Here is a 20,764-nt window from a genome sequence, read left to right on the forward strand (position 1 = left end):
GAGCAGCATGGAGAAGAAGAAAGTGATAAAGGCCCAGCCCGCTGAAGATATTGATGACTTCCTAGCTAGAATAGTCATGGTTCTTATATTCATGTTTCTTATTACTATTAATGCTGGCTATTTTCAATGACTGCCATCAGTAATTTCAGAACTGAATATGAATGAAAGGTACAAATTCCTTGTTGACTGCTGTCATCTATGTGTAATCACCATTATAGTATTTGCTGCAAAATATGGTCAGGGATTTATTACTTGTAATCTGCTCTGTATAAAAAATTAAGTTAGTCTTCTACTTCATGGTAAAAATTTATCATTTCTGTCATGATTAAATTCTTTGAGCACAAATAACATATTTCATGTGAACCCCTTGCAAACAAACAAACAAACAATCAACCTGCAAATCTGATAATCAAAACAGCAGTACAGAGACTTGAAGTTATCTTTAAAAAAGAAGGCATTGAGATTGAATAAAATTTTGGGTAAAATTTTATTGGAATCTTATATCCTGCCAGCATCCTTCAACTAAACCCATGACTTCCTAGCCAGAATTGGTAAGCAAAAAGAGGAGGCGGCAAAGATGTTCTCTAGGATTACTAGAGATGATACAAGAGCACGCATTGCACAAGTGGCTGTCTCGACAAGTGATATGACTCGAGATGTGATCACTCCTATGGACAATCAAGTTACCACAATTGACCTTGGACCTGCTATAAAGAAACAAGAGTTTCAAGAGCTCAATGATACTGTCAAGGCAATTGAGGCAATGTTAGACAAAGCTATAGAAAAGAAAGAGATGCTAGAAATTGAGAACAAGAGACTCAAGGAGTATATTGAAGGGCCGAATTCCCTAAGGCGTGAAGATCCTACCTTTGTCTCACCTGTTGCTATTGCTCATGGATCCCCTTTTGATCATGAGGCAATGAGGAATGCATATCAATTAGTTTGAAAATGGATAGAAGATGTTTCAAGGCAAGCGGATGATTTCCTAGCTCGGTTCATCTAAGCATATGATAAGACAACAATGCTCATATTCAGGATGCAATACTTGGAGGGAGTTTGAGGAGATTTCCAACCAGTGCAAGAAAAGACTATTCCTCGCATCAGGCGTTGAAGCGGATTTCTACTTCTACGTTGATCCAAGAGGGAGTTGTTCAAGGAGGTAATGTGTATGATTTCCATGGTTGGTATTGTTTTTTGGCTATGAGGAAGTCAGTGTTTGATCATGCAAAACAAGAGTGCATGGAGATGGAAGGATCAATCCAAGATCCTCACATCTATTAAAGAGTTATTGGGACAAGATGTCCACACTTCCAGCAACTTGAATTTGGAAGAGTTGAAGGAGAAAATGAAGTTTATTCGCTTCAAATAGTTGGAATCCATAAGGAAGAACCAGCTAGATGATTTGATTTCTCTCATGATTCACATCAACAACTTGCAAAAGCTAATACTGGATTGGGAAATCATTTTCGATGCTTGTTCAAATGCCTTGGATGTGATCGATTTGCAGTAGGAAGGTCTATCAAATGTTACAATAGAGGAACTTGGTCTTGGCTGGATTTGTTGAATATGCACCTAGAGAGAGAGATGCAAGCCAAAATCTTCTAGAAGATTCCCTACTTGATGACTAGGCGTCATCCCATTGGACCTTTTTTTATTCCACTTTTTTATGTAAACCCTAATTAGGGCAATGTTGGCATGATCTCGGCCCTTGATTCTAAATGAATCTTGGCCATTCATTTCAGTTGGAGACTATATAAACCCCATTCCTGTCATTTGTAAGACAGAATTTTTAGAATTGTCGCCTATATGCTGCTAGATTGAATTTAATCATTGAAGTTTGGTGACTTTATTGAGATTTTGAAGCATTGTGTGGTTCTCATACCTCCAAATTTAGATTAGAAATTTGCTTAAAGTATTTTCAGTCAAACGAAAGAAATTGTTGAGTGCATTCCTATGAAATTCGTTTAACCCATACCACTAGCTTCTTGCTGATTGTAAGTTTGCTTTGTGTGGTCAACAAGAATCAAATTTGAACTTAACTTCAATTTATGTTTTCTTATTGATAAGCATCCAATTGATGGTGTTAGTGTTGTTATTATGAATTTGAACATCTATTAATTACCTTAGATGATTGCACTAATCTCGTGTAGAGTTGTTCTTTGATGACAATACGTAGCCTAGTTGAGTTTCATTGAATCATTCGCTATCTCTTGCATTCTAGGTTTAAGATAGGATTAGAATAGAACTTCTAAACCCTTCCTCTTTTGCATTTTATTTGAAAATCTTTGTTAGAAGTAGAACGAGAGCTCATCTTGCAAAATCACAAGTCATTTTGAAATCATTGGCGAGCCAACCCCCATTCATGATAAGTTTGAAATCTTTAGAACAATTATGTAAGTCCCTTTGTGTAAACAGCAAAATCACATTCGCCATTGAGTTACCCACATGTCAAAAACTGATATTAGAAACCTTGGAATCGTCTTAGTTGATCAGATATTTAGCATATAAGGTGGTTTTGTTCAAGAGGGTAAAATACTTTGGTATTTTATTATGTATTTGAGGTGTCTAAAAAACACATCAACAAGTCCACATTCCTATGATGAAGTTGTTAGTTTTAGCAATCAGATTAGCAGTATAGAACAGAAAATCAGAATGCAAAGTAAATCATACGCATAACACACATAAACAACACAAGAACAACACAACAGTACCCTGGGAAAACCTCCCTCTTGGAGGTGAAAAACCCAACAACAATTCTCAGATCTTGATTAGGCAATAACCAATTGAATTTACAATGAGTTTCACACTTGAAGCTAACAACGCGGTAACCTAGAACATACAACAGTGATAAACTTATATGAAGTACTAATGTTGCTATCACACAAAGGATGACAGACTGAAGTTTGGTTCACTGTCACAGTGATGATATTCGCTGCCTCTATTGTGCGTCTAATCAAGTTCGCTGTCTTTAGGTTATGTTCGTTGATCTACCAATCAAGTTCGCTGACTTCTAATACTGATTCGTTGTCCTTAGGTATGGTCGTTGTCTTCTAAATGAGATTTGCTGATCACTGAAGATAATTTGCAAATTACAGAAGGCAATTCGCTACTTGATGAAGATAGAGGATATTTGCTGAATTGTGTGTTAGAACAATGAAGTTTACATTACATATATATGTGACATTGGCCCTCTAAATTGCCTTAGGTCGGCCTTGTCAATATTCCTGCCAAGAAGAATAGGTCTAGGTTAAATACAAGTTACATATTCAATAGGTCCCGACCTATTGAATTACAAGTTACACAATGAATAGGTCTTGCCCCATAACCATTATAAGTTACATAAGTTGAGCGCCCAAATAAGGCCTGCCCTTAACATATACAAGTTACATTGATATCTATTTGGGCCCAACCCAATTACAAGCTATCCAAATTGGGGCTCAACCCTAATTATATCAATACCATTAATTTTAAGGCCAAGGGCCACATTAAAATTAATTATTCTAGGGATTCAACCTAGCTATATTTCAACACTCCCCTCTTAGCTAGGGAGGATCCCTTGAATAATCAAGTTACAATGTGACCATGCTTCATGGACTCTTTCCATGATATCCATCATGCATTCCCAGAGAGGATGGTTCTAAGATACATCATGAATTCCTTCCATGATATTCACCATGCATGCCCGCAGAGGAAGAATTCAATATACATCATGGACTCCTTCCATGATACCCATCATGCATACTCGCAAAGGATGGATCCACCTTGCATTGCCCGCAGAGGGTGGAAGAGGTCTTTCACCTCAACTTCTTCTTGAGAAGGATCCAATGTCACCTTGCATTGCCCGCAAAGGGTGGAAGATGCAACTTAGTGCATCACTAGGATTGAGATTCCCTCTCAGCCAAAGCTGTGTTCTCAACAACTCCAAGTCTCTCTCTGAAGTATTCAAACTTCACACGAGCTAGGGGCTTGGTGAGAACATTTGCAATCTGCTCATCAATGCTGACATATTTCAGCTGAATGGCACCTCTCTGTACCATATCACGAATATAGTGATAATGAGTTTCCACATGTTTGACCTATCATTAAACACAGGATTAGCAGACATCTTAATACAACTCTGATTGTTATAATGAATGACAGTGGGTTCCCAAGGTTGTTCCAACAACCCAACAAGAAGCTTGTGAAGCCACACTTGACGCAATGTACTTAGCTTCTACAGTACTTAATGCAATCGAGGACTGTTTCCTACTAGCCCAGGAGATAACAGCAGAACCCAAACTGAAACAAATTCCTCAAGTGCTCTTCCTATCGGTTACACTTCCTGCCCAATCAAAATCAGAGTAGCCTTCCAAGGTGATGACAGTGTTGATTGGATACTTCAACCCGTAGCCAACTGTGCCTCGCAAATATCTTAGAATATGCTTGGCTGCAATAAGATGAACATGCTTCGGTTTATTCATGAACTGGCTTAGGGCACTCACTGCGTAACAAATATCATGTCTAGTGTTAACTAGATACATCAAGGATCCAATCAGTTGTCTGTACTCCGATGGATCTGCAAAATCAGAGTTAGCTGTAGAAACATTGCAATCCATTAGTCAAAATATCAATTCATTGGATCCTTGGCATACTTCTAACTTTAGAGAGTAATGCATTAGGCCTCTCTTAATCCTTAATATAAAGTTGTGACAACCAGATCTTATGAAGATTACATAATAGAAGAATCCACTAAGGAAAGCAACCATCATAAGTTTTCATAAGCCGTAATGAGAAATGCTGATTTTTCTTTTCCCTTACTTTCACTTTCTACGAAAAAACGACCCATAGCACAAACATTATGAACATGGCATACCTTTAACCATCTTCTCAAGTGAAGGAATGAGCTGAAAGCTTGTATAGGCTCTCATGTCTATTCCCAAGCTCCCTCTGAAGCTTGAAGCATAATAGTTCAAGACTATCTTGAAGAGAAACATCAATCAAACATGATTCAACATCCCAATAGAATGAATTAATAATAACATGAAAATTCATGAACATGATTCAAATATAAAAGAACTTATTTCTTTATTGGCTAGACTCCCACACAATCCACCAACGTTCTTAAGCTGTTCCATTTTCAAGCCCATGGATCTTCGATGGCTGCGTGGCCTTTGGCCCTTGCCATCACATATCATTTACCTTCAGCTCAACAACGACATATTGGAGTTACATGCAAGGATTTCTTGGAACTTCACCCTTCAACATTGTGAATTGCCTTAATTCAAATTTGGTGTCTCTCTGGTTGATGAATTCAATGTTCGAGTCAATATATATCCACTGACTTCTCAATGAGAGCAAACAGTCATCAATCGCTCTTCCTAAATAATATGATCAATTCAAATACCTTCAATCGTAGTATAAAACTACACAACATTCTGTAAATTGTTGAACAAATAACAGTAAGATAACCGCGCCTGTGCAAAGAATTGAAAAATGTCATATGTTGATAACATCTAATCATATTTTTCTATTATTGAATTGCAAAAAATAATGATTGATCAGAAGAACTAAAACAAGTGCATGTCTTCAGAAAAACAGTGTACATAAGCCAAGTTGTCTTTCCAGCCAATGCGTAAAACTAATCAGAAGGAATACAGGATAATTATGTAAGCACCAACCACTCAATTGAAGAGACACATTGTATAGTTGAGCACAAACATATGATTGATAAATAATGTTGTCATTTTATGACACCCTTGGTCCATCAGTAAGAACCGATCAGAGATACGATCCATGGACCAGCGCTGCCCTAGTTGATCAAGGAGAAAGCAAAAGAATCATGAAGTGTGAAGCGCTGCCTTGTCCGGAGGAAGTTCTTCCCTTGGACTTTTCTTCCTTCCCTAGAACCCCGAGGTTCCAAGGTTCTTTCCCTTTGCCTTCTCCTGTTCTCCTTCCTCAGAACTTCGGAACCCCGAGGTTCCGAAGTTCCTTCTCTTTGCCTTCTCTCGGTTTTCCTTCTCTGAAACTTCGGAACCCTTCCCTCTTCGTTTTCTTCTTTCTCCGGAACCCCGAGGTTCCGAAGTTCTCTCCTTTGCTTCCCTTCTTCCTTCCCGGGTTCCTTCCTTAGCCCTTTTTTCAGTTCTCCGGAACTCCAGAACCCCGAGGTTTCGAAGTTCCCTGTTGCTCTCTTTTCTCCTTCCCGGAACCCCAAGGTTCCGAAGTTCTTTCCTTGTCTTCCCCACTTCGGGAACCCGAGTTTCCGAAGTCCCCAGACTTCTTTCCAGTTGGCAACACTTCTGGATGGCGTGATTGACACTCAAGGCTTTAAATGCTCCGACAGTTTTTGTGACTTATGCACCTTCTTTTGTGGAGCCACAGGGGTGCATTTAATGTTTTTGGCAGGATTTCCATCAAGGGAGGTACGAGGCCATGCTTGTTGTGGTGACTTATGTCATGTTTGCATACTCTGACTTTGGAAGGTCAATCAATCCACTCTTCTTAGGGTTGCCTTTTGTGGGTATGGCTAGGTTGCTTGCATGTGCAGAAGTCAAGTGCATGCACTTCCTTGCACTCCCAGATTGACATACAGGGGTCATGATCACTCTTGTAGCTATTTTTCCATATAAAGGTTGTTAAGCCTCATTGTAAAGGGTTCTCTCCCTGCTGGCTTGAGCTATTCTATGCTCTCGCACTTCTCTTGTATTTATCTTGCATTTATGCAACTGTAAGTTTGGCCATTGGGGTTATAATTAATCAAAATCACCATTCTTGCCTTCTTTCAACTTATGTATGTTGTGTATGTTTTCTTACCTTGATCATAGGTGTATGTTTTGTTGCTCTTCTCTCATTTATGTTGTGTTAACTTATTTCTGAGTGTGACTTGTGGGAAACCTTCTCCCCTCTTGGCATTTGGCGAATTCTAACCTCCATAGATGCATTGGGGTCAGTCATACAATTGAAGTTTGTGCATCTCCTGGGTGTTTCAGTTGATTCTTTGTGTCATTTCGGGTAGGGAGAGAAACAATCTCTTCTTGGTGCATCACCTCCTTTTATTTCAAGCAATTCTCTCTTCCCTTTACCTCTGCAAGTTGTTAGGATAGGCTTAGGAGTAAGTTTTGAAGTGTTGAGTTGGTTCAACACCTGCACCTGGATTGAGAAGGAAGTCGGCCATCTTCGAAGATTTAACCCTCTTGCGCAAGGTGCCACACTTCGGGGTTGTCTCCATGTTTCACAAGGTTGCTGAGTTGATAGCTCAGCAAGGGTGCGAGCTTTGTGATAACAAATACCAAAAAGAACTGAGGCCACAAAATCTCCATGGTGGGAGCGCCCACATCATTCTAACTGAATAATGTTTGTTCAATAGGTTAGATACTTTTATTCTCCATTGTTCTTATGTTTCATCATCACGGAATTGAACAAAGTCTCAAGTAAATTCTGCTTTAATGAAAAGAAAGCAGAAGCTAATCAAATTTAATAAACGTTTACTTCAAAATGTAATAGGAAGTGTTCCCCATACAAACTGAATACCAAGCATATGTGCCACGATGAATGAAGAAGAGTAGACCACTATATATTCAGATCACCGCATCAAAGCATCATCAGTATTTAGATCAATAGCATCATTGATATTTTGATCATTGCATATTTCTTATAGCAAATCATGGATTTGGGTTAAGAGGTATGCATACTTAGAATAGAGAATAACCGAATACCAACTTCCATAACTCGAACTAGGGTTGGAACAAATTCTTAGCACAAAGACAAAGCTCAAACTAGGGTGACAGTCACAAACCCTAGGATGACAATTATACAAACCCTTAATAAAATACAAGGAATACTAGGGTTTGAAGCTAAAAGAAAACAAATGCACAAAACCAACATATCTTTAGTAAGATAGTTAACAAACAAGAAAACCCTATGTTCTAGCTGACCCCAAACTAGGGTTACAGCTAAAAGAACTAATACCAATAACAACAAAGCAAACAGATACAAATCCTCAAACTAAGCGAACCCTTCTTAACAGAAGTAAACAAAAGAGAGTAGAGGAATAAGGACACCTGTATTCTAATATTTTATATACTCTTGGTACGGCCCCATCAATGCCCTCAATCTTCAAGTTGTTATGTTGTTGTAGAACTATCTGATACAATCGATTCCCAATCATTCATGCTACACTTCTTCATCCCTAGTCTGCAAAAAAGGATACGGGATCTACCTTCAAGCTGTTATGCTTTATAGAAGGAACCCGCTTTGATACCATGTTAGTTTTAGCAATCAGATTAGCAATATAGAACATAAAATTAGAATGCAAAGTAAATCATACACATAACACACATAAACAACACAAAAAACAACACAGCAGTACCCTGGGAAAACCTCCCTCTTGGAGGTGAAAAACCCAACAACAATTCTCAGATCTTGATTAGGCAATAACCAATTGAATTTACAATGAGCTTCACACTTGAAGCTAACAACACAGTAACCTAGAACATACAACAGTGATAAACTTATCTGAAAACTGATGTTGCTGTCACACAAAGGATGACAGACTGAAGTTTGGTTCACTGTCACAGTGATGATATTTGCTGCCTCTACTGTGCATCTAATCAAGGTCGTTGTCTTTAGGTTATGTTTGCTGATCTTCCAATCAAGTTCGTTGACTTCTAATACTGATTCTCTGTCCTTAGGTATGGTCGTTGTCTTCTAAATGAGATTCGCTGATCACTGAAGATAATTTGCAAATTACAGAAGGCAATTCGCTACTTGATGAAGATAGAGGATATTCGCTGAATTGTGTGTTAGAACAATGAAGTTTACATTACATATATATGTGACACTGGCCCTCCAAATTGCCTTAGGTCGGCCTTGTCAATATTCCCACCAAGAAGAATAGGTCTAGGTTAAATACAAGTTACATATTCAATAGGTCCCGACCTATTGAATGACAAGTTACACAATGAATAGGTCTTGCCCCATAACCATTATAAGTTACATAAGTTGAGTGCCCAAATAAGGCCTGCCCTTAACATACACAAGTTACATTGATATCTATTTGGGCCCAGCCCAATTACAAGCTATCCAAATTGGGGCTCAACCCTAATTATATCAATATCATTAATTTTAAGGCCAAAGGCCACATTAAAATTAATTACGCTAGGGATTCGACCTAGCTATATTTCAACAAAAGTTTCCTGGTTATTATATGAATCTCTATCCACCTTTTGCTATCATGATCAGAGATGTTTGGCCCTATTCATTTGAGAGGTTGTCACTTTCAAAGTTTTAATCATAGGACCTTATAAAATACCTCTATTGCTAATAAGATGACTATCTTCTCCTTGCATGCATTCTTCATAGTGCTAACAAACATTAAACACCATTTTCTGTCAATTTGTACAAAGACGGGTATAGAGCACTGCAATATGCTCATCCTTGCATACCACTAGGAAGGCATTCTAACCTTACTCGGATTCTAGGTGTGGTTGATTTATTTCATTTAAATAATAGAGGCCTTCTAACTCCCTTGGCCCGCAGTTGATGTCATAGAGACGGGTGCATATCCTTGGATGCTAGGAGGAGACCTTGTTTCCTCCTAGGGGTTGTCGGGCTTGTCCAATCAAACCACATTAGCCTTGGCCAATCTATGGAGTACATTATTATGTCTTAGAGAGACAATTTCCTAGCGGTCAACAATATTAAATAAGGTCCATAATTCTTAACCTTGTGGCAGACATGAGACAATGTTGTTTTTCAGTCTTGTCAGATGTTTTGATATTGTTCAGTTCCATGTTTCAATGGAGGGCCCCCCTCACTTTAATTGGATAGGCGTTCTTGGAGGATTAACTTTACTTTGATGTTTCATTTCTAGAGCTTTAAGCATTTTTTGTTTACAATTTCTTGCTCTGCTTCTTTGCTTTCACTTTTATAATTTTCTATTTAGTTACTTTCATTGCATGGGGACTTCTTATCCTTGCTTTTCTCATTGTAAGTACTTATAATTTTACATACAATTAACCCTTGGCCATTTGCAAACATTACTAAATTTTTCTTCTTTCTTTGTTCTCTGATGAGGTTTTAGGTTGGTAAGTGGTAGGTACATTATGGTAACAGGACTCCCATATGCAATGATTCAATGTCTAAGACAGGATTGAAGAAACAAAAAGTATTTTGGTTTGGTCCAAGATTTTGAGACTTGTATCTATTTGACTCAAATGGAAGCATCTGCACATTTCATAGGAAATAGAGGTAACAACAAGGAAATTTATGGCAAACTGATTCTGCTAACTTAAATAAATTATTCTCTATTTCTTTTAAGGCAAACAAATAGTTGAATGAGAGATGGAGACCTGTTGTGCGTTGCACACGCTCCCTGTCGTCGACAGGGTCCCCTTTCCCTTTTTGGGCCTTTTTGCCTTCGCCCTGTTGAGTTCTGCGCAGAGTGTCTCGCGTCCTTTTGAGCAAGCCCGTAATCAGTCCATGAGATGATGATGTTATGATCGGAGGAACTTGTGAATCCGTAAGATCAGTTGAGCCTTCAGGCATGAATTCCAAGAGATCGTTTAAGCTTATAAAATCGCTTGAGATAGGTGTAGGATGATAGAAATTGGCAAAGTCCACCAGGTAAAGGGATAAAGCGTCTGAAGGTCGTGTAAGGACCCAAAGATGCTGATTTTCGCAAGAGGATATAGGAGAGATAAGAGGGTGTAGAAGTGTAAATTTTTAAAACCTCCTCCGAATCCTAAAATTCGCACTAAGGAGAGAATTACATGATGTTTTGAGAGTTTGCAAGATGGATGAAATTGGCGATTTTCGCCAGCTGGAAGGTAAAAGGGCGAAAACCTTGCAAAGTGCCCGAAAATGCCGAAATTGGCAAAACCACTCAAAAGGCCGAAATTCGCATTTTGGAGGGCAAATATAAAAGGTAAAAAGAGTTTTCAAAAGCCACCAAAGTGCCGAAGTTCGCACTTTCAAGTGAAAGTGCGAAAAGTTTGAAAGTTGGCAAAATGCCTAAAATCGCCGAAGTTGGCAAAACCCACCCAAGTGCCGAAGTTCGCGATTTAGAAAGGAAAAATGCATGGAAAGTTAAAGTTTGAAAAAAGCTCTCCAATTGCCGAAAATCGCACTTTTAGATGAAGTGCGAAAAGGGTAAAAGTTTGCAGAACCCCCTGAAATGCCGAAATTGGCAAAGGCCCACCAAATCTCTGAAATTCGCATTCTAAAAGGGATAGTGCGAAAAGTTAAAAGTTTTAAAACACCCTCAAATCTCCGAAATCCGCATTTCAAGCAGTAAGTGATGCATATAAAAGTTTTCAAACTCCTCCTAAAGCCCGAAAATCGCGTAAGGAGGGAGAAATGTAAAGCGAAATTTTCAAAAGTTGGCAAAACGCCTAAAATCGCCCAAGTTTGAAAAATACCTCCAAAACCCGAAATTTGCATAGGGAGGGAGGAGTGTTAAAATAAATTTTTCAAAAGCCCCCAAAGTGCGGAAGTTCGCACTTTAAAGTGAAAACGCGAAAAGGTTAAAAGGTTGGCAAAATAATCCAAATCGCCGAAGTTTTCAAAGAGACTCCAAACTCCGAAGTTCAAGGGTAAATCGCACCATACAGAAAATTGCTAGGTTAAATTCGGAGGACTCTCCAGAGATCACGCGAAGCTTATAGTTTGCAAAAGGCGCTGAATAGCTGAAATTCGCCTACCAAAGGAAAATTGCGATTTAGGAGGAGAATGTGAAAAGTTAAAGTTTGAAAAGGGCTCTTCAAATTCCAAAAATCGCTGTATAGGGCGGGATTGTCCAAAGAGTTTTTAGCGTAGTCATTTTCGCCAAAGTTTGAAGAGGATAAAGGGAAGCCCATTTGCCGAAGGTTGCACTATGAGGTAAATCGCAGTGAGTGTTTTTCACGAACTCCACTCTCCATTGCTGAAACTTCGCGTAGGGTAATACCCCGATTCTTCTTTAAGTGTTGAAAGTCACAAGGTTTTCATACCTTGTAGAGAGCAATAAAATGCCGAAGTTCGTATAGGAGGAAGTCGCGGTTTTTTAAAAGCTCTCCAATCCCTTTACAAACACCTTGAACCCATAAGAATCGCAGAGAAGTGTGGAAGGTTAAGTAATTTGTTGAAAGATCACGCAGGAGGCAAAATCACCAAGGTAATAAAATTGCTAAGTCTGAGTGCTTAAATCTGCATGTTCTTTTCAAACCAATGGCGTGAAAATTTGAATAGGGAGTTAACCATTAAGATTCAAATTGCAAACTCTCCCATTCAAAATTTGGAATTCACTCTTGCAAGACAAGTCGTGCGAATTCACGCCATTCATTTTCGCCAGGTAAGTGTGCTTTACCTCTCTCAAAATCATTCAAAATATATGCAAAATCGGATAGATGTATGTGCAAAATGAATTAAATTGATTAAATAAAAAACCGCATCTTTTTCCGTTTACAAGACGTCAACGTGATTGAAATCGGAATTTGTTCCTAGGAATTAACCGAAACGCATTTTCAGACTTTGGAAAATTTTAAAGCATCGTCCATTTTGAAAATTGATCCTAAAAATGCCTAAGTATAAATTCGCAATCAAAAGCTTCATAACTATTTGTGTTTAAATCAATTAAGCTTTTTAGCTAAGGTGTCATGCTGTCCTTTGAATTCAGTTTTCAAATTGATCCTTGTATGTTGACATATCCTTTATCTAACTCGCTTCACTCCCTTTATATCGCCTCGTAATCCGCATCCATCTATGCAGGATAAATGTCTAAATCGGCGATAGAATCATCAAAGACACCTGCTGCAGCCGAGACATCACGAGCGTCCAAATCAGATATCCCTCGCAGAGTCGAAAAGATGAAGTATCAATATCAGAGAGGGGGACTGAGGGAATCAAAAGTTCAGAGTGTCTGGGAGAATGTCGGTGATACTGACCTGGGGCATATTGATATTCAAGATTTCAGAACCCGAGTTTTTTCCCCTAGTGCCTATGGCAGGCCTAGGCGGATGATGGAAAGTGGAATTGCCCAGGCAGCAGGATTTCCCTCAGCAGTGCAAAACTATGAGCTAGTAGTAGAAGCTGTCCGACACTACCAACCAAACTCCAGATTGGTGCTCCTTGAGAACATGGTCCTCGCTAACTTCACTCCTGAAGCCATTGGCGACGCATTTGACATTCCCTTCCCGAAAAACCCCATAGCAACAACTATAGATGAAGTGCAGGGGGCGTATGATATGAACCCCACCAGATGCAGAACACTGATAAATGAAGAGTGGTACAAGGAGAGAAGACGTCCAAGCATTAGGATTGGGAAAAAGACCCCTAGAAGCGACTTTTACAACGAACATGGGGACATGGTCACATTGCTCAACAAGACTATGGAACTTCCCCAATCCAACTACTTTGAGGAATGGATGTTCTACTTCACAGAGCAAGTCTTCGCTAGGAAATCCAAGTTTGACTGGGCCCAGATCATAAGCGACAACATCCACACCCAATTGATCGAACTTGAGACAAAGAAGTACTTCACTATGACCTTCTATTTGGTCTACATGTTCACCAGAAACCAGCCACTGCCAGGTGTGATCATGAAGGGTGAAATCGGGAATGGGCTTAATCAGGTGAAGGTATATGATTGTTACCCACAGCTACACTATCAGGACATAGCTCAAAGGGAAAAGAACAGCCCGGCCTATGCAATTGGTCAGTATGAGCGCGTCAATGATGCCTTCACAATGCGCCTGGTCAGGCTGATGCAGGGAGGACTACACATAAGGCTCTCAGAGCAAGCTACTATTCTAGTACAGAGGTATGGGGTCTGGTTCATCCAGTTCCCAAAGTTCTCCTACATTCAGATAGCTGGCTTTGAGGGTGCTCCTTTCCGACCTCCGCGGTACCCAACCGACAAGATAGTTCTCCTGGAGGTCGCAAGGCAGTCACGTCCGGCAAGCAGCTTACTCAGAGACAAGAAGCAGTTTGGATTCACATTCCCTATGATCATAGGCAACCAGGATGTCCACCTAAAGAACCCATCCCAAGCGGAGGAATCCTTTGCAGAGCTAGCCTCCTACGGCCTACAAGAGCATTTTCCAAGGAAATGCTTTGATCACGACAATCTGGCAAAGAGAGCCTATGGCAGGTGATTCAAAGCAAAAGAATCAGTTGAATATTATTGGAAGAACTGCTCTGATGACTATGAAGTTCGGAGGCGCGAATATTCGAGGCTAAGTGTGCAGCAAATGCGACTCTGAGTACCGTCGAGTCCCAGATCAACTAGTAGATTCGGGAAATTGCCTGCAAGTTCAAGAATTTGAGGCAGTAAGACATCTTTTGCCAGGCATCGATTGGTCGCAAGATCCAATCACTAATTTCGAGGCGGTTATGGTAGCCTCGGGAAGATATACTGACCAGTGGTTGCACCAACAAATTGAGCGACTGATTCATGAGGGAGTCCAGTTCACCTACCACTTGATGGGTAGCCTTGATTTTCAGTCCTCCGAAGATGAGGGAACTTCCAGTGCACCTAAGGAAGAGATCGAAAAGCTTGAGAAAAGAAAGAAGGCTAAGGCCAGCAGAGGAACTCGGACATCCAAAAGAACAAGAAGGGAAAAGATCCCTATTAGGAGGCCATAGGTCACTTCATCATCAAAGGACCCCAGTTTGTCTAATGATGTAGTTGAACTGGATTATATACCTGCTCCACCTTCCCAGAGTGATATTGACACATTTGGAGCTGATGATCCTCCTGCACCCGACATGCTGGATGCCGAGCTAAGAGCCATTGAATCAGCCGAACTTGATAATCAAGTTGAGGAAGGGGAGATTCCATCCACTCAGGGGATTGAATTACATGAACCCACCCAGTAGAACCGCCATGAATTGCTGCTCCATGATACTACCAAGGATGACTCCACTGTTGAAAGAGAGCAAAGGACAAATGAAACCCACGAGCCTGAAAACACTGAAGAACAACCGTCACGTGAAAATACTAGGCAGTTATTTAGTGAAGTGGGAGAGAATTCAGCTGCAAGCCAAGAACTTGACACTTCCTCTACTCCTCCTGTAACGGAACAACTGCGAATATGCAATGAGCCAGCTGAAAACATTAAAGCATAGAGTGCCAATTTAACCATAGCATCAGCCCAAACTGTACCTCAAGAATGGTTAATTGCTCGAGCTCAGCGCAAGGCCGCCACCAAGCCACCCATCGATTTGGAGGACATCTTCTCACGTATAGACCAAGCCAAGGCCAAGAAGAAGAAGAAGCCCAAGGCGTATTCTAGGATAACCAAGGATGAGCAAAGAAACCGTACCCTTCATATCGCCACCCCGCCTGTAGACAAGCCAACAAATCAGATTACACTGGCTGATTATAGCATCACGACTATCCCCATCCGACGAGCCACTAAGGAGCAGGAAAAGGAGGAATTCAAAGATTCAGTACAGTACATGCTCAGGCAACTTGAAGAAATAACAGCTGAAAAGAACATGTATCGAGCTCGTGTTGAACAGGCCGAGGGGTACATTGATCAACTCCTGAGACCATTGCATAATGCTTCTGAATCCCACATTCCCTTGACAGCATTGGCACAGAGGACCACGACAGAATTTGAAGGAGTACGGTATACTGTCAAGGTCGTCAAGGAATGGATGTGTGGCCTTAAGGAAAGAGGAGAACAAATTATTGAAGAGGTAAAAGAAATGGCCCACCATCGAGAGACGGTTTTGGTCAAGTTGTTCAAGATGAAGCGGGAATGCTTTATAATTCATGAAGTTGTTACTACAACTCTCCCCCTCATGACGACTCTTTTCTGGACCCATCCGTAGATCGCTACACTCCACCATCCTGGACCCCCATGACATTAACACTTTCAAAGAATGGTAGTGGACCATTAGCATGAAGAATGACACCAAGGCCACCATTAACAAAGAGCAAGAGACATGCGAGGAAATTTGGAAGAACACAAGGGACCTTGGTGGAATAATCCTCCGATCTATGGTTTTGGGTTGGCAAAATAGTCTATCTGATCCCATAATCCATCCAGACTGGGAGGATAGATTAAAAATAGATAAAATCACCTACTCTACAAAGGACCTAGATTTTGCTAGTAAATTACATTCTGATATTTTGAGCTTGGAGGCTAATCGGTCTAGCTGGTGGGATGGTTTGAAACACATAGATCATTATCTGGAGAGCATGCAGTATAAAATTCATCATCCCCCTATGCCTCAGTTCGGTTTGCTGTTCCAATTGTGCATCAAGTTCCAGAAGTATGTTCGTGAAGAACGTGCAGCAGGTCAGGACCTTTGGAAAGAATATTTGCACGGAGAGGATCAATTTTTGGTAAAAGGATATGAAACTAGAAAAGAAAAAGTGCTTTCTTAGAATGCATTTTTTCCCTTTTAAGAATTTGAAAAGTGCACTTTTTGGCCAAAGGGTCATATTTGACTTCCAAGTCAACTGTAAACTTAAATCTTTGTGTATGTGCACTTATTTGAATTATTTTGGATAAGTTTTAATTACCTTTTTAAGTAGTTATTGCTCCCTTTGGGATAGTTGCTGATATTTACCCTCCATTTATGGATATGGGTACCCTTTTTGTAAGGATGAATCTAGGCCGCTTGTTTAGATTAGAGCTTGGCCATTCCTCTGGTTTTGAAGGCCTATTTAAAGGGACTGGTTTTCCCTCATTTTGTAAGAAGTTCATGGATTGTTGCTGAAGCTTTGACGAAATTTACAAGATTTAATGCAAAGTTAAGACTATTTCAAATTTCATTGTGAGTGCATGGTCTCCTTCATTAATATGAATTACTTAGTTATGTTTCTTTCATTTTCATAGCATTTTTTAGATAGACATCTGATAGAATCCTCGCTGTTCATACGATTAGGGACTGACTAATTGTCTTTCCTTCTGCATGGTTAATCTGAACCTTTCAAATGCTTAGTTCGGTTATTGAATATTTATTGAATGAATGTTAAAGTTCTAATGTTGTATTTAATAGCATGAAAACTCATTTTTCCCTTGAATATCGCACTAGATTTATACAAGTATTGTGCTTAAATGGCTAATAGTGTTTAATCTAGTTATTTGGAGGTGTCTGTCTGTTTTCTTAATATGCTATCTTAGTTAAATAATTTAGACTTGTTGTACCTCTCTTTCCCTATCACTCTTTTTCCCCCCTTTTTTTTACCAAGAAGAATCCACAGTCCTACTGAAATAGTATCATGCAACTGAAACCAATCGATAACGAGACTGTCAAAGTTTTAGGGAACTCATCCAACAATTATCCATATCACCGTAAGTCCCCTTTGTGTTTCCAGCAAAACACATCAAACCACTGAGCAATCCTGTAGTCAAGCCCTGACAATCAAAACCTTGAGGTCGTCCCCTTTGATCAAAGAAACAACATTAGAGATTTCCTTATCTCAAGAGAGGATAGGATATTCAGCCAATACATTCTATTCTGCGTTGGCCGGATGAAGTCACAAGTTCAGCGATTTTAGACACATCAACAAGACCCTATGATTACAGTAACAAAGAAGGACCTAGAAGACTGGTAAAGCTGATTAAGAGAGAAAATTAGTATTATGGAAATGTCTATAAATGAACATAGGTGGTAAAGGAAGAACACAACAACAAAGAAGAATAAAAATAAATGAAAGAAAGATGTTTACATTTTTATTAAAAAAATGAAAAATAAGCAGTCAATAGATCATGTGATAAAAAAGCAAATGCCAGTACAATAAAAAGTACCTCAAGCAATCTTGGATTCTTAAACATATACCTAAGAACCTAGGACATTTTATGTATTACATTTACAGTCATTCATCAACAAATTTTGGTTACGAATAGCATACCTACAGAAAGAGACCTATGAATAGCATACTTACAGAAACACCTATGAATAGCATACTTACAGAAAGAGATGCAGTCCGGGCATTAATATTCATGTTTTCTTCAAGAAGTAATATCTCTTTAATTTTGTATGACTTTCCAGATTCTTTGCTATAAAACTGTCTGAGGTACTCTGTCACAGCATTAGTTGCAGGAGGAAGACCAGTTCTTTTTGATTTCTCGGACTATACATTACACCAAAGCGATAAAAAACCAACTGATCAGCACATCGTTACAGCATAAGAATAACTTGAAATCAACTCACAAAATATGTAAATTTTCTGCCATGCTTTACAAATTACAAACAAAATGTTGAGAAAGGTGTCTCAACCTTGCATCCTAATGTTAATAATACAAAAAATACAATTTTCAGGCTATAGAACATAAGAACTATATTTTGGCACTATAAAGTCATTATTTGCCCTTAAAAACTTCTAGATGACCCACATTGGCTCTCTAATGGCAAAAGCATAAATCTCTTAGAACTCTACAATTTTAAGGAAAAAGGGCTAAATGGGCCTCATAGTATGGCCCCAGTTGTTGGAACTTGGGCCTCCCACATTGAAAATGTAAGAGCATCTATAATGCATAAGAGAGACATAAGAGAGTTACACTTGAGAACTAACTTATGAAATGTCATGAGGCATCTTCGAATGGAGATAATAAAGCGCCCAAGTTGGTGAGTGGATTATTATGAACTTATGGCAGGTGGAAGGAATATGTTATTTTTAGCCTAAGGACTCCTCTTGAGAATTAAACTTTAGATTCTAACAAGGGATTTGGGTGCCACGATTTGCGGTTTTAGTTCATGGTTTCATAATAACCATCTTAAGGTTTCATGTATTGCTTTATCTATTTGGTGCTTGAGATGGAGGTTTCATTGTAAGTTTGGCAGATACTATTATGCTGCCAAAATTACTCCAAATCTATTGTTGATGATACTCCTGTAAAGGTGTGGACTCAATAAATATATTGTAACCAGTGATTACTGAATCATTGAGTTGCTTTTGTCATGTCCCCTCTTTGAGACTAAATACTTAATCCAACCACCCACAGGACTTGCATATTTTACACAAGGGATATAAATTGCATTTCAAAAAAAGACAGACTGCTGGTGTCAAAGATTGTACCCCCAGCATTAAACAATGGTAATCTGCCCAAGTTAATAAGGATATCATTTGAGATAGCATTGTTTCCATATAAGTCTAGGGAGATGATAATTAAGGGAAAAAAAGTGACGCTAGCTCCATACTAGCGATTGGGAATAAAAAAGCATTTAATTAAAATTAAACTATAAGTTATTAAGGACAATGGTTTGGATAAGGGATTGTGACCTTCCCTCATAAAGATATAAATAAGAAAAAAAAGTCATTTGTGGTGGGAGGGGAAGAAAATAGGAAATAAAAAAAAAATTGGAATAAATAAAATAAGAAATAGGAAAATAAGGATCTGATATAGTTTAAGACGCAAATCCTCGGGCAGTCCGTCTGATTACAATAGGGTGGTATGGATTTTCTGTGCAAAGTATTAAGTGCAGCGACAATGTTATATACTATTTCTGCATAACTATTTCTGCATCTTTATGATTAATTACAGACTGTTAATATGATTATTTATATATGTCATAGTAAATGTGTATCAGACTAGTATACGTTGCAGTTACTTCATGTAATATGTAGATTTTCATATATTCTGAGTGTTTCCAAGCTATGATAGAAGGGAGAAGGTCTGCAAGATGGGTACGATGATGAGGCACTCCTTTATGGTACGCCACCTCTATGAGGAGACTAGATGGTTCCATGAGACCAAGTGGGTACAGAGGGTACTGCCTTGGGCCTAGAGGAGATGGTTTTCAGCATAGTTGGACTACTCGGTGAGTTTTTAAAAACTCGGGAGTAGTTTTGTCTGGTCAGTAAATACGATTTTTACTCGCCAAGAAAACTCAGCGAGTCTGTGTTTAAAACTTGCCCGCTAGCACAGAAAGGGGAAAACGGCAAAAAAGAGTCTTATTCCATCATTTTATGTTTGTTTTTTTGCTGAGAAGGGGGAAAACACACTTGCAAACTGATTCCATCAATTCTTGCCAATTCCAAGCAGATTTGAGCTGGTTTTTGAAAAAAAATCAGATTTCTAGGTAGGTTTTCTGATTTTTTTTCTATGTTTTTCTAAAACATTTTATTTATTTTTTGTTGCATCTAGATGAATAGAAAATCATTCCTAAGTAGTCAAAAATGATTTTGAATCATTGGAACAAGATTTAACACTATTTTTGACAAGTTTTGTTGAATTTTTAACTATTTTTTTGAAGAATCTCTAGTTTTTCAAAAAAAATCAAACCCTAATAGTTTTTTTTATTTTTATAACTTTGAATGATGTCTAAAATTTAGATAGTTTGCTAAATTGTTTAACTAAAATATTAACTTTATATTTTCACTTTGTATGTGTAGGTTAACAGTTAACCATTAATTCAGTATGGAAAATTTAGGGTATGATTGGCCACTAGAACCATGCCCATTTGGATATATGGCTGCACCATTCTTCCCGATGGATGGACAGATGGCAAAAACCGCACCATTCTTAATTTTTTGGTTGCTTGCAAGGAAAATGTGATGTTCTTGAAATCGGTTGATGCCTCCAATAAGGTGAAAAATGCAAAAACATTAGCTAGAATGTTGGAGCACATTTTCATGGAGGTGGGAGTAGAGAATGTGGTGCAAATAATCATAGCTCATGCAGCAGCATATGTGGCAGCAGGTAGAATCCTCCAAGATAGGCACCCTACTCTTTTTTGGACACCTTGTGCAACACATGCCCTTGACCTTCTTTTGGAGGACATAGGAAACTTGATTGGGTGACTCCAGTTGTGAAAGATGCAAGGGAGGATCACGAAATATATTTACAATCAC

General features: G+C 39.0%; 1 protein-coding gene and 1 long non-coding RNA gene across 10 annotated transcripts in view; one reads left to right on the plus strand and one right to left on the minus strand.

Moving 5' to 3' along the window:
• Positions 1-20,764, plus strand: part of LOC131070667 (uncharacterized) — a 121,404-nt gene that overhangs the window by 45,073 nt on the left and 55,567 nt on the right. The window lies entirely within an intron of this gene.
• LOC131070665 (DEAD-box ATP-dependent RNA helicase 58, chloroplastic) overlaps positions 1-20,764 on the minus strand; it is a 95,424-nt gene that overhangs the window by 11,917 nt on the left and 62,743 nt on the right. For 4 of the 6 annotated variants that reach the window (XM_058006250.2, XM_059221641.1, XM_059221640.1 and 1 more), the window contains one exon: positions 17,882-18,043. The exons of 1 other annotated variant lie outside the window; for it this stretch is intronic. In XM_058006250.2, coding sequence (XP_057862233.2) covers positions 17,882-18,043 — 162 coding nt within the window. Of the gene's footprint in view, positions 1-8,133; positions 8,170-17,881; positions 18,044-20,764 lie in introns of those variants that run through there. One more of the 6 variants, XM_058006254.2, reaches the window with a different exon arrangement.

The sequence above is a fragment of the Cryptomeria japonica genome, chromosome 5 (assembly GCF_030272615.1).
Source record: "Cryptomeria japonica chromosome 5, Sugi_1.0, whole genome shotgun sequence".
Classification (NCBI taxonomy): Eukaryota; Viridiplantae; Streptophyta; class Pinopsida; order Cupressales; family Cupressaceae; genus Cryptomeria; species Cryptomeria japonica.